Source organism: Typopeltis vanoorti, chromosome 1 (assembly GCF_054136105.1).
Source record: "Typopeltis vanoorti isolate ZY-2024b chromosome 1, IOZ_Tvanoo_1.0, whole genome shotgun sequence".
Lineage (NCBI taxonomy): Eukaryota > Metazoa > Arthropoda > Arachnida > Uropygi > Thelyphonidae > Typopeltis > Typopeltis vanoorti.
The window spans coordinates 89,525,595-89,541,267 of NC_143549.1; the positions used below are offsets into that span (position 1 = coordinate 89,525,595).

The window sequence follows — 15,673 nt, forward strand, 5'->3', positions numbered from 1 at the left end:
CCAGATGACTCGAGTAGAGCTCTAATAACATACATCTATTTTATTTTTTATACAGGGTACCCCATAAGTCAAAAAAGGTTGTTTATAATGTGAATAGCCTTTTTTGATTATTAATTTTTTTTTTTTTCAAGTATTCCAAGAAACATTTGGGAAATAAATCATGGACAAGTTTGCAATCCAATAATGAATCAAAATCATGCAATTTTATTTGGAATTTCACCGTTCTCCAGATCTGACAGCTCCCAATTTTTTCCTATGGAATTACCCGAAGGAAAGGTGTATGTGAACAGTCCCAGACATTCCAACAGATGAAGAACATTTGTGCAGAAATCTCAACATTCTGTATTTCATTATAAAAATAAATAAATAAAAAAAGGTGTAAATGTTTAAATCCTTTCATGATCTTAGTATTATAGAGGAATTTCCTTATTAAGTGTTCTCAGTAACATCAATGCAAACTCACTTGAGAGCAAGCTAATAAACTGCATGAAACAGAACATTTGGAGAAGAACAAGATGGATTCAGCCAAGATGTTCTTCTAAGGATCAGATTTTCACTTTAAGTCAAACAAGTTGCAAAATCATGGTAATAAAACAAGAATCTGTATTTAAGTTTTGCAGATCTGGAAAAAGATATGGCAAGGCACCAAGAGAAAAGCTGTTTAAAATACTGCAGTTATACAGTGTAAATGTCACATTATATTGTTATTATTATTATTACTACCTGATACCTTCAGGGAGTCCAAAGACTCATTGAGGGAGGGCACGTACTCTACAACTCTGTCTTCACCAACTACAATGAACCGCAGCTACCATCAATCATCATCTACACCAATGCCACCCACTGCCCAACACCACTAGTATTTTCACATATAATCAACAAACACTGATGCCCATGGCAGGATTTGAACCCACAGCCTTTTGGCTGGAGAGTGGATACGCTAATCACTCAGCCAACCAGCAACATATAATAACACCAAGTTATTATATTTGAGATGTTTGAGCTTTGATATGACACATTTGGATTAATAAGCTCAGGTCTGGTCACATGGATTTCTTCAGGGATGAGTAAGTGGTGGAGAGGATCCAGAAAGTAACCAAGATGGTGAGTGGTCTGTCAAATGCTCCCTATGGTGATAGACTGAAAGTTTGTGGGTTGCAAAAGTTGGTTGACAGGCAAAAAAGAAGGGATATGATATAAACATTTAAGTGTTATAGGATTAATAGCGAAGAAATAGCTCGGCACTTGGCTAGAGGGGTTGAGTACAAGACATTATCCCCGAAAATTGGATAACAAAGAGTGCGAGGACTAGATTCAGTTGGAGAGTGGTGATTATATGGAATGAGTTGGGTCTCCCATAATGAGTCTTAGGATTTCATGGAGGTGGCCATGCAATAATAATATCTACGTCTTTTTGATGGGAGAATCAAATGAAGGTACAATGTCTCTTGAATAATACTAAAACTCTCATTTATGCAGATATTTTTAAAGAGATAAAACACTTTACTGAAAGTTTTCCTGAGGTTCAGTTATACTTTACAGTTAGTTTAATCTTTTGTCTCGATACAGAGTTTTGTCACTGAAATGTAAAGAAATGCAAAAGCAATAAATATCTGTCACATTCAGAAAACTGGAGGGGAAGGGATTACAACAAGAAACTTTTGACTAATATTCTGCAACTGTTAGGTTTTTTTTTTTTTTTTTAAATCTGCATATATAATGGCAAAGAAAATGTATAGTTCTTCCAGGCTAATGTTTGTTGTAGACAAGAGTGTGGTGTAGATGGTGGTTTTTGGGTGAGAAAAATATATTATTATTGATTTCATCTGGTACTTGCTGCATGATATCTGGAGAAAAACAAAGCTGAAAAAAATTCAAATACTGTTGATCCTGAATTAATAGCACCTACTGAAATACTGCATTAGTAATAAATAAGTAAATCCCACTAAATAATAAATATATGATATTATATTCAGGCAATAATGATGAAGATAAACTTCTTGATTGGAAGGCAATATCAAGTAGAGTTATGGAAATGTGGAGAAGGAAGAGGTGGAGAAATTTTTTTGTCATTGGAACAGGCAGCTGGCAAAGAAATGATAAAGTAGTCCTTGTTCAAGATCTAAACAACAGAGTAGGAAATTAATCCCATTAGGCATAGAGAAATGTTTTGAGAAAATTTGGAGAAAAGGGCCTTGCCCTTTTGTCCAAAGGGGAAAATGATAAGTACCTGCTGGATTTCTGCTCAGGATAGAATAAAGACTAGTCATCATTACTACCACCATGTTCCAACATGTACACAAGTTCATGTGGAAGAAGACAAGAAATAAGAGAGTCCCAATGACTATGTTATTGTTGATATCTTCATGCTGGCTAAGGATACAAAGTATCGTATCCAGGAGATATGACATTGGAAGTGATTTCACTTAGTTTTAAGGTAAAAATGAATATCACATTGAAAAGAACAAATATGTAAGAAAGTATAAAAAAGAATTAAAGGTAGGTGTGCAACTTTTAGAGGTAAACTGTAGACTTAACTATATACAAACATTATTCAAGAAAAATGAAACAGTTCAAAAACAGAATCAAACCTTAGAATATCAGTGGCAGAACTCTTAAGAAAATATTGATTGATTCAACTAGGGAGGCATGTGGAAAAATCTTCTATAAGGACAGAAAAATAAGAGCACTACAGTGGACACAAGTTAAAGAAGCAGCCGTGCAAAAGAAGAAAGCATACCAAGAGTTCCTAGAAACTAAGTTGCAGATTATTCAAATTAAACTTGAATGAGATGTTGAATACCATAACGAGATGTCAGATGCATGGCTCATTGTCACAATCTGCTGTATAACTTCATAGCCTAATTCATTAATACGCAGATCTTTTAATATGCTATCCAGAGCTGATAAGTTGATAGGATATTGTATATTTCACTCACTCCTTTAAATCTATGCTTGCTGAATTATATATATGGCATTTTTGTGAGTTGCCTATTTACTTGTTTTCCTCTAGTAGTGTGATATACCAATTATGATTTTTATCCACATCCTTGACATGCTCTTTTTGAACTCTCAGAATTATCAATAGCATCTTAAATAAGTCATTACATATTCTAGAGCATATATAACAGCAAGATGACTACAAAGGTGATGTTTCTTTACCTTACACTGAAAAAATGTTGCAGATAAAATAGCAAAAAGTTTTAAAACAATACAACTTAAAAATTGCCTTTAGTCCACAACAAAAAATATCCATGATGCTAAGATCACTAAAACAATGAGGAGTGTACAAAATCTTCTGTACTGCAGAATTTGTTACAGATAGATGGGACGATCTGGAGAATTCCATCAAAAAGAACAAATTACGGATGTAGAAAAGAAAATGGACAATAAATCACTAACATTTTACATCACCAAAGAAACACACCAAGTAAATTTGCAACTCACAAAAATGGCATGCATAGAATTCAACAATTATGTGTGTAGATTTAAAGGAGTGAAATGATACAATATCCTATCTAATGTTATAAAAACCAAGATCTCATCTTAAATTATTTGTGTAGCATATACAAAAGACCTGCATATTAATGAATTATGCTATAAGAGAAGTTATACAGCACTTACAACAATGAGCAATGTGTCTGACATCTCATTATGATATTCAATATCTTGTTCAAGTCTAATTTGAATAATGACTGTTGTTAATTTAGAAATCTCTCTGTGAATACATTTTTCTATTTGTTTTTTAATCTGAAGTATGATAATATTGTACAAAACTAGTAATTATATAAAGTAATTTCTTGCTAAAAAGTTGTACATGGTACTTGCCATACACAAAAACATGGATCTATCAAGGCCACAGAAACCTCAACTTAAAGTTAAGACTAACAGCCACATTTGCATTAATCAGAAAATCACCTCCTAGAAAGTTATCAAAATAGTTTGTAATTCTTAACAAAAAGTGAAAATATGATTTTAACTAGCAAATGAATTGAAAGAAACTGAAGACGCTAATCTCAAAAACCCATAACTTTCTGGAAAAGCAAAGATCAATCACACATTCCATACAATATGCAAAAGAAACATAAGAAACAGAGATCCCATTTCTAATATAAAATGCTTATGTCATCACAGAAAGTTAAACAGATTATAAGATTTTGGCTCAAAGCAATACCAAAAGTTCTCATTTGAAAGTATACTTACACTAAGAGCTTCAGACAGCTGTGTTGCATGAAACTGGTTAAAAAATGTCATCAAATCTAACATCAAGTAAAATGTACCAGTTGTGTCTCTAGTAGCAGTGTGGCCATGTTTTCGATATCTAGAAAATTTAAGAATATTTTGCATATACAAAATAATCTAAGCTGAATAAGATAATACAATTTTAATTAAAACAAATTTCTTTTTTCTCAGAAGTTACTATAATAAATGCAAAAGTTATCACACATGTGGAACACATCTAACTAGCTTCTGCTTGAAAGGTAGCAGTATTCTGCCCCACCTTAAAAACATGTACCAAGTTCTGTTAATGAAGACTGGCCATTTTGGGTGTGTCCTGATTCTGATTTATCTTACAGATTACTATGTTCAAGTTGTGGCATTGCCCTGGCTAATACAATGTCCTGATATTATGGCCTTCAAATTATCAGAGAAAAACTCGTCACTATACTTAGAAGTACTAGTAGAAAGCTAGGTAAACAAGCTAACAAAATCTGATATTTGATCTAATAGATAAGGTTAGGTGTTGGATTTTATTCATAACTTATTTTAATGACATTATAACACCAAATGAACTAAACTATAAAAAGATATTTATTAAATAGCTCATATTTCATCATTTACACATGACAATGAGTAAGTGAAACAATTCAATATTATAATGGCCAAAAGATCAAGTCCTAATTTGGCACCCTCTAATGTAAAAAAAAAAAAGTAATACAGTTGTGTAGTAGTTGATATTAGGATAACATCTCCAAAATTTTTGGAAAATTAACACACCATACTTGTTAAGGTTAGGAGAATGCTTCATAGCCATTGCTGATTCTAAATATAATATTTCTAACCTGTAATGCCTTCTATATAGTACATTGGTTTTCTTCTCTCTAAGTCTGTGGGAAGGGATGCCCAAAGAGTGGTCTGCCAGTCTAGACTTGCCATATTTATGTACATTAGCAAATGTATAATCTTATGTTCTACAAGGCGTTAGGCATACTATGGACAGACAAAGTTTATCTGTCTGTCCATAGTAGGACAAGTCAATCATAGGGAATTTCATACACTCCAGGATATGCTAAAGGTTAGAGAAGAGCAGATCAGAGTTGCTAATTTGACGTGATGTAAAGGTTATATTTTATTAGTACTTTGGCTATCTTTTCAAATATACTTCAGATATAGGGGATAGGAATAGAAGGGGGAAGTAGGAAAGCCATGTAGTATTTTATATATTTTGTAGGAGCTGTGGCCATTGGTCAAGAAAGTATGGTAAAGATAGTTAAGTTCTGTTGTGAGAACTGTATCATTATAATAAATAGCTCTGTGTGTAAGTACAGGTATCCCTCGATTAACACGGTTAATTAATATCTCGACGTTACTGCATATATCAAAATCGCTTTAATCAAGTCTAATAATCAATGGTCAAAATTACAATTCGTCCATGATCGATTACTGTATTAATAATTCGTTTTATATGGTACTCTTTTAGGAAAGATAAAAAATGAATGCAAGGTAAATGTTTAATAAATACTTGTCCCTACATTATTTACTGCAATTTTTTTTATCAAAAGAAGTTATCAAGAGCCGTTTGAACAGTTTTAGTTTTTTTCTTATCGGCATAAATTCTACGATAACAAGCAAAATGACTCTCCAGACCTCGGCAAACAAGCAATAAGACACACTGCAAATATAATACACGATGGTACAAATTAAGTGGATATTGAATCCAACGTTATTTCATAGCCGAATATAGAAACTACAGGAGTTTCGTGCCGAATATATAGAAACTAAAAGTTTCAGCGGATGCGAGCATAAGCAATCTTGTGGGCAACTCGTAGTAAAGGTGGAGTAAGCTCCAGATCACTTTCCTTAGTATTTTCCATAATGTAAAGCACATCTCCTAGAGGACATGTATGATAAATAAGCCTTTGGTTCTCTATTTCAGGAATACATGATGGTTTATTTATTTTCAGTTACAATCTAGAAATTATTGAACAAAGAATAAAAAAAAAAAAAAAAAAACCATACTATACTGACATCGGAGGTCGTGGTATCTCTCAGATACAATTTTCTGTCAAATATCGCAAACCTTTACATACCATGTGTTAAACCAAACTGACAGCAAAAAACAGTGCGGTATATCACTCGTAACATATGAATTTAAAGTTACTCATGACCTCCAAGCCATACACTGAATTGTGTAAAAATATTTATATTAAACATTTTGCATGTATCTGTCAGATCAGCTGCAAGCTCTTCAGGGTTAAAGGTGCGTTAATCAAAACTCTTGCTGCATATATCAAGGGATTGCCGCAATTAATTTCGGCATGTTGAGCAAGTGATACCTGTATTTTTAGAATGCCACTGTCACGCTGGATGATGCGACTGTTTATAGCATCTTCCTATGCATGTGTTGGTTTCTATAAAAAGAAAGAAGGAAGATACATAATCACATCATCATCCAGCCCAACAGTATGGTATTGAAATGGTAGACACTCCTGTGCAATTCTTCAGAGAAATATTTCTTTTGTTTTTGATTCCTGTTTGTCCATTAGTATTGTCCCTTCCCATTCTTGATAGCATTCAATTTGGACCAAACTTGTGCTTAAGTTCATTAACTAGCCCAAACATTCTCTTGTAATTCTGCTTCTCATCTGATACTCTATCTTCACATTTCTTAGCATAATATTTGTCATTGTCCTGCCTACTGAGTTTCCTGTTTTCTCTGCATAATTGCTTATATTCTTTCCCTATGTCTTCTAATTTAGCATAGATGCTTCTTAGCTGTATTCTATATTATGTCTGAGTCCTTCCCAGAGTATTTCAAGAGCATCTAGCCTTGATGTTTCTTTGGTGAACCCTCTAGGGATCATTTTAACATCCAGTCTAGTAGGATGGGACTCCCTATGAAGATTTCCAAGTCTCAGTCTTACTTTGGCTCTTACTAGTTGATGATCTGTGCCACAGTTTCTTCCAAAACAAGCATGCACATAAAAGATGTTTTCCACCACTACAGTACCAAGATATTCGATGTTCAAGTATAATATGTCATAAGTGATGCTGGGAGTCAGCATTAGTAGTAATTCATGTGTTACTTAGCCTGAGAAGTATCCAATAGTCTTTTGTCATGGGTGTTACATTCTTCACCAAACTACCATATGAGCCTAAACCGTTATATTCTTGTAGCAATTCCCACATTTGCAGTGGTCCACTCAAATAAAAAAGAATATCCCTCTATGCAGGCAATCCCAAAGTCTACATAATTTCAACAAACTCTTCATTTTTTTCACTGTGTGTGTGTGGGGGGGGTGCATAAACTACTATGATTGAAACATTAGGGTTGGGTGAGCCTTAAGTCTAATTTTTTTTTTTTTTTTTTAAATTGTATCCTGTCATTTACAGGTTTCTCAAACCTTTCCTGAATAACATTTCAGAAATATTCTTAACGCGTTCGCTGCCACGCTACTCAGTCATAGTTTGTCCCCGCACGCCAAGCGCTTTTCGCGTCTTCAAGGTCACTACGAGTAATCTCGTAGCCGGCTTATCAGACAGAATTTTGTTTCATACGCCAACTACGAGTAATCTCGTATCACTCCCATCTTCAAGGTCACTACGAGTAATCTCGTAGCCGGCTTATCAGATCGAATTTTGTTTCATACGCCAACTACGAGTAATCTCGTATCACTTCCATCTATATATTACATGTGCTGACGGCAGTGTTTATTGTGTCTAGTTCAGTTTTAGTTTCTAAGGGTGCTTAAGGGTCAAAGCTGTATAACTGAGAGGAGACCTCCACATAGCCTTTAAAGGAATGCGGAGAACCGACCAGGGCTTCTGACCTAATGTCCAATCCTCACCTTCTCGTGGTGCACCCTGTTGGGTATCTACTTTGATACTGAACGAACGAGGATGGGCTGGCAATTTGGGATTTAGCCGACCAAATTGTATTCTTATTGGTTAAACCAAAATAAAAAATGATGGTACAACATGACAAAATTTCATGCCGGCTGGGGCGTCGCCCGGTTAAACAAGGCCCCCGTTGTTTTCGCCAGGGAACCAGGGCGAACAGCGAAAAGTCAGCTACTGGAACAAATCTGAAAACAAACCCCAACTCAACATCACCAGAGTTAAAGATCGGTACTATCAACGTAAGAAGCCTGAATGGCAAAGAAATGGAGCTAGCTGAGGAATTAGATAAGTACCAGATCGACATAATAGGGGTGACTGAAACAAAAAAGACCAAAACTGGTGAGATCTTTCTGAGCAATAAATACAAAATGTTATATTCAGGCAATAACAATCAAGGAAAAGAAGGAGTAGCCATAGTATTCAACACAAAATACGAGGCTAATCTTCTTGAATGGCAGTCAGTCTCAAGTAGAGTAATGTGGGCAAATATGAGAATGGGGAACTGGACAATGAGACTTATTTGTGCCTATGGTCCCACAGAAGGCTCTACTAAGGTAGAAGTGGAGGAATTTTTTGAGGCTTTAGAAAAAGCAACTGACACAATGAAAAAGGAAAAGTTGGTCCTTGTTGGGGATCTAAATAGTAGAGTAGGAAATGATTGTGAGACATACAAAAATATTTTGGGAAAATTTGGAGAAAAGAGCAAAGCTAATAATAATGGCAAATATCTGTTGGATTTCTGCTCAGGACATGGACTGGTTATTACTAACACCATGTTCCAACATAAAAATGTGCACAAATTCACATGGAGAGAAGAGGCTAGGAATAAGAAAAGTCTCATTGACTATGTTATTGTTGATAGTGATGTTTTCTCCCTGGTGCAGGACACCAGAGTGTACAGAGGATTTGAAATTGGAAGTGATCACTATTTAGTCTTGAGCAGGATAAAATTGAATTTCATATTGAAAAGAATAACATGTAAGAAAGTTTTAAAGCGAATAAAAGTTGAGCAGCTCTCAGATGTAAACTGTAGACTAAAATACAGAAATATTATTGAAAAGAAAATGAAAGAGTTTGAGAACAGGAATCAAACCTTGGAGATTCAGTGGCAAACTCTGAAGGAAACATTGATTGATTCTGCCAGAGAGGCATGTGGTGAGGTTGTGTGCAAAGATAAAAAAATCAGAACTCCCTGGTGGACACAGGAAGTTAAAGAGGCAGTGAAGGAAAAGAAGAAAGCATATCAAAAGTTCCTGGCAAATAAGTCAGCTTTTACTCTTACAGAATACAGAGACAAATGTAAGAAAGCTAAACAGTGTGTAAAACTAGCTAAACAAAAGTCATGGGAGGACTTTGGCAAGAATATAGAAAATAAATATCAAGAAGGTGGCAAAATATTCTGGAGGTTGTTGAAGAAGCTTAGGAATGGAGGAAAGAGTGCTGTAAAAGGAATTAGAGATGATAAAGGTGAAATGAAAACAGGAGAAAAAGATATCCTTGAAGTATGGAGTAATTACTTTGAAAAACTGCTAAATGAAACAAGCAGTGATGACAGCACAGTGATAAAAAACACTGACCAGGCATGCAGTCAGGAATACATATCCATACTTGAAGTAGAAAAAGCCATCAAAGGCTTGAAATGTGGAAAGGCAGCAGGAGTAGATGATATTCGACCAGAAATGCTGAAGTATGGTGGTATAAGAGTCTTACAGTGGCTGCACTGCATAGTTCAGCAAGCCTGGACAGAGGGACGAATTCCTGATGATTGGAGTAGAGCTCTCATAGTACCCATATATAAAAAGGGAAATAAAACTGAATGTGAGAATTACAGAGGTATTTCCCTACTGAGTGTTCCTGGCAAGATCTATGCAAGTATACTTGAGAAACGGTTGAGAAGAATTGTGGAAGAAAAGCTTGGTGAAGAACAAGCTGGATTCAGGCCAAATAGAGGCTGTCAGGATCAGATCTTCACTTTACGACAAATAGTCGAGAAAGCATGGGAATATAACAAAGATCTGTATTTAAGTTTTGTTGATTTGGAAAAGGCATATGACAAGGTGCCAAGAGAGAAGCTATTCAATACGCTGCAGTTATATGGTGTCAATGGGGCATTATATCAAGCAATACTTAGTCTGTATTTGAGTTGTGAGTCAGCAGTTAGAATTGAAGGAAGTACAGGAAGATGGTTTAATGTTAAATCTGGTCTGAGACAAGGATGTACATTATCCCCTCTGTTATTCATTATCTATATGGATCACATTATGAAGGAATGTGGTATTAAACCTGATATCAAAATTGGAGATGTTAATGTCAGCTCTTTGCTTTATGCGGATGATGTTATACTTCTAAATAAATCCGCTACAAGTCTGCAAGATTCTCTGACTAAATTGAATAGCTGTTGTAATAGATATGGTATGAAGGTCAGCAATAAAAAGACAAAGACAATGAAAATAGGCAGAATCATTGAAAATGTCAACTGTGTTGTGAATGGAGAACCTGTGGAACAAGTAAAACATTTTAGCTACTTAGGCACAATTTTTACTGAAGATGGTAAACTAAATATAGAAATAGACAACAGAATCAGCAAAGCTGGTATCATGGGAAGTCAATTGAATGGATTCATATGGAATAAGAAAGAAATTGGTCGGAACACTAAATTAGCTGTGTACAAAACTGTGTTCAAACCAATTTTAACTTATGGATCTGAGAGCTGGGTCAGAAGTAAAACACTTGACCAAAGACTAGAGACCGCAGATATGAGAGTCCTGAGAAAGATTAGAGGCGTGAACAGATGGCATCAATGGCAATATCATATTAAAAATGAGGATATTAGGAAAGAACTTGACATTGTCAGCATCCAGGAATGCGTTAGCAGAGCTAATCTCAGATGGTATGGTCACTTAAATTGAATGGGAGAGGAAAGATTAGCAAAACAAGTGTTCTCTGCCAGGTTGGCAGGAAAACGACCCAGAGGAAGACCAAGATATAGGTGGATTGATACGGTACAAAGTGCCTTAGACGATAGAAATATAAGATCTGATAATGTTGGAGTCTTGACAAGTAACAGACTGATTTGGAGGAAAATTGTAGATAGGAAGTTAGTAATGATGTAATTTTTTCATGTAGTACTGTCATATCCTGTACACCCCTTGAGGGTACATGGCAGGAATTTGATGATGATGATGATGATGATGAGAATCTTCAATTTCGCCATGACCAGTAAAAGAAAACTTACTGATATAGAAGTAGAAGCTTATGCTAATATGAGCGATGATGAATTTCATGAAATATTTGGTTCCGATTCCGAAGATGATCCTACAGACGACTCTAGCGGTGACTCCGATGATGAAGAAACTTTTGAAGATGAAGTTAGCAACCAGCCAAATACATCAACATCAACTTATTGGGAAAATTCAGAAGAAGAGCCCCCACAATTTGACTTTGTTGAAACTGCAGGTTTTAAAATTGGCACTGGAAATTTCAGTATCAAAAGGTTAGTTGAACTTTTCTTTTCTGAAGATTTTCTCACAATTTCAGTAGAACAAACCAATTTATATGCTTTACAAAATATTGAGGAAAGCCGAGTTTAAAATTGATTTACAAATTATGATGTTATACTAAGGATTAACTAGCGCTTGGCATACGAGGTTGGTAATCGACATACAAGTATACTTGTAGTTGGCTTGTGAAGCTCATATACGAACTAAGAGTATACTCGTAGTTGGCATCTGAGGCATATACACAATATACTATATTTTAGTTGAAATTATTTCTCTTCTACCAAGCCCCCAGACATGCTCTCCTCTTTATTCAGAATCCAAGGGTCCAAATTAAGGTAATTATACAAAGGGATAACTCGTGTTTGGCATAGGAGGTCGGTAAATCGACATACGAGTATACTCTTAGTTGGCTTGTGAAGCTCATATACGAACTACGAGTATACTCGTAGTTGGCAGCGAACGTGTTAATTTCATCTGGTCTCTGTAAATTAAAAGAAGCAAATCTCAAAATATAATGTAGAGAAACTGATAACTCGTCCTCATGATTCCAATAGTGTCAGATCCTCTGTTTACCTGTATTTGGTTTACATGGATTCAAACTTATTTAACCTGATATTTAGACGATTTAATTTTATCTGTATACCCAACACAAATTTATGTGCTTGGTAATATTAGAAAAATCTAGTCAATTACCAGAGCAAGAGTGTGTAAAACTGATAACTCATCCTTTATGTCCATATGTTGTCTGATGTTCAGCCTCTGTCAGCTAAACTGACATCATATTAAGTGTTCATGTGTTTTACTTATTCTGAAATTAGTTTGATAGCAGAGTATTTCATATGAATTTTATTACAGGTAAATAACTAGGTACATTTCATTGTGAATTATTATTATTTGTGCATTTTAACGATTTATTAGTGTTAATACTGGGCAGTGTTGCTTAACATCATTTGTAAGAATGTTGGACATAAGCGCTCAATTTATAATACTGTGATACATTTCATTAATCTAAAATGCAATGGATTCAATGAATGAAAAGAAATTTAATGAATTAGCCACCATTATCACCATGTTCCTCATCTGCCTAATGCAGGTTGGGGCTACTATGAACAGTAACTCCTCAGTCCAATATACTGGCAGCCAATTTAAGGCTTTAATACCTCATAAATGACCACACACACACACACACACACCAAAGAGACCACTACTGGCTGGGATGTTGCCCAGACTAACAAGGCCCACACTTGAGGTTTAGGCAGAGGGCCACAAGTGAAAAATTGGCTACAGTCTCCAAAAACATAGGTGTAGCCAATTTTTCACATTCATTCACTTAGAACTTTCATACATCACAACCAACTCTACTGTCACTAGCATAGAATAGAGCAAAACTGCTAATATGAGATCTACATTTAACACACCCATGCAGTTCTCTACAGAGGAGCTAAGTACTGTTTACCCAATTCTGGATGCAATTCCTAATCAACCTCTCCAAAACCTTGACACCAGAGATACCAATAAGTCTATAATTTGTTACATCAGTTCTAGCTCCACTCATGTATATTGGAATTATCTTGCTCTCCTTCAGCTCGTCAGGAATCATATGTGTTAAGCCTTGACTAAGTCAGGGGCAATGATAACCCTTTCCCATTCCTTAGGTATCCTTGTTGATATTCCATCCAGTTTGACTGCTGTATTTGAATCAAGTGTTAGTAACAGCTTTAATATCTCTAGCTCATGGATTGGTCCAGAATGTATACCTTACCAAAGTGATTAATTAATTCAGTTAATTGTAGTTGATCTATCATTTTCTGCCATCTGTAATCACTAAGGATATTCTTCCATGGTCATTCTTCCTTTTTTTTTGAAAGATAATTATTCTCTTGATTTTCCATCACTATCAATGCAATTATATACAACTGCATAATATAAAAATATATAAAAATGTGCAAAAATCCACATGGAGGAAAGAAATAAGGAAAGTCGCACTGACTATGTTATTGTTGATAGTGATGTTTTCTGCCTGGTGCAGGACACCAGGTGTACAGAGGATTCGAAACAGGAAGTGATCACTATTTAGTCTTGAGCAGGATAAAATTGAATTTCATATCGAAAAGAATAACATGTAAGAAAGTTTTAAAGCGAATAAAAGTTGAGCAGCTCTCAGATGTGAGCTGTAGACTAAAATACACAAAGATTATCGAAGAAAAAATGAAAGAGTTTGAGAACAGGAATCAAAAATTGGAGATTCAGTGGCAAACTCTGAAGAAAACATTGATTCTGCCAGAGAGGCATGTGATGAGGTTGTCTGCTAGGATAGAAAAATCAGAACTCCAGGATGAACATAGGAAGTTAAAGAAGGAAGCATATGCTTGTGCTCTTAGAGGAATACAAAGACAAATGTAAGAAAGCTAAACAGCGTGAAAAACTAGCTAAACAAGTCATGGAAAGACTTTGGTAAGAACATAATAAAATAAATATCAAGAAGTGGAAAGATATTCTGGAGGTTGTTGAAGAAGCTCAGAAATGGAGAAAAGAGTGCTGTAAAAGGAATTAGAGATGATAAAGGTGACATGAAAACTGGAGAAAAAATATATCCTTTGAAGTATGGAGTAATTACTTCAAAAAATTGTTAAATGAAACAAGCAGTGATGACACAGTGGTTAAAAAACACTCAACAGAAGTGATAATCAACCAGAAATGCTCAAGTATGAGGTATAAGTCGTACAGTGGTGGCACTGCATAGCTCAAAAGGCCTGGACAGAGGGACAAATTCCCGATGATTGGAGTAGAGCTCACATAGTACCCATATATTAAAAAAGGGAAATAAAATTGAATGTGAGAATTACAGAAGCATTTCATTACTGAGTGTTCCTGGTAAGATAATATACTTGGCAAGTATACTTGAGAAACGGTTGAGAAGGATTGTGAAAGAGAAGCTTGGTGAAGAATAAGCTGGATTCAGGCTAAACAGAGGCTGTCAGAATCAGATTTTCACGTTATGACAAATAGTTGAGAAATCATGGGAATATAACAAAGATCTGTATTTAAGTTTTGTAGATCTGGAAAAAGCATATGACAAGGTGCCAAGAGAGAAACTATTTAAAATGCTACAGTTGCATGGTGTCAGTGGATCATTATATCAAGCAATACTTAGTCTTTATTTGAGTTGTAAGTCAGCAGTTAGAATTGAAAGATGTACAGGAAGATGGTTTAATGTTAAATCTGGTATCAGACAAGGATGTACATTATCCCCTCTGTTATTCATTATCTATATGGATCACATTATGAAGGAAAGTGGTATTAAACTTGTTATCATAACTGGAGATGTTAATCTCAGCTCTTTGCTTTATACGGATGATGTTATACTTCTAAATAAATCCGCTACAAGTCTGCAAGATTCTCTGACTAAACTGAATAGCTGTTGTAATAGATATGGTATGAAGGTCAGCAATAAAAAGACAAAGACAATGAAAATAGGCAGAATCATTGAAAATGTCAACTGTGTTGTGAATGGAGAACCTGTGGAACAAGTAAAACATTTCAGTTACTTCGGCACGATTTTTACTGAAGATGGTAAATTAAATATAGAAATAGACAACAGAATCAGCAAAGCTGGTATGGTGGGAAGTCAATTGAATAAATTCATATGGAATAAGAGAGAAATTAGTGAATACACTAAATTAGCTGTATACAACAGTGTTCAAGCCAATTTTAACTTATGGATCTGAGAGCTGGGTTATTAATAAAACACTTGACCAAAGACTAGAGAGAGACTACAGATATGAGAGTCCTGAGAAGGATTAAGGGTGTGAACAGGTGGCATCAATGGCAATATCATATTAAAAACAAGAATATTAGGATAGAACTTGACATTCTTATTATCTAGGTATGTGGGTGGTATGATCACTTAAACAGAATGGTAGTGAAAAGATTAGCAAAACAAGTGCCAGGTTGGCAGGAAAAAGACCCAGAGGATGACTAAGATATAGTAAAAAGTGCCTTAGAAGATAGAAATACAGGATCTGATAATGTTGGAGTCTTGACAGGTAACA

The 15,673-nt window shown here is 35.1% G+C and overlaps 1 protein-coding gene across 3 annotated transcripts in view; it reads right to left on the bottom strand.

Annotated features, from left to right (window-relative positions):
• The window catches only part of LOC150110190 (nuclear pore complex protein Nup93-like), a 314,507-nt gene that overhangs the window by 21,942 nt on the left and 276,892 nt on the right, over nucleotides 1–15,673 (bottom strand). For all 3 annotated transcript variants that reach the window (XM_090392052.1, XM_090392041.1, XM_090392034.1), the window contains exon 21: nucleotides 4,204–4,321. In XM_090392052.1, coding sequence (XP_090248178.1) covers nucleotides 4,204–4,321 — 118 coding nt within the window. The remainder of the gene's footprint in view (nucleotides 1–4,203; nucleotides 4,322–15,673) is intronic.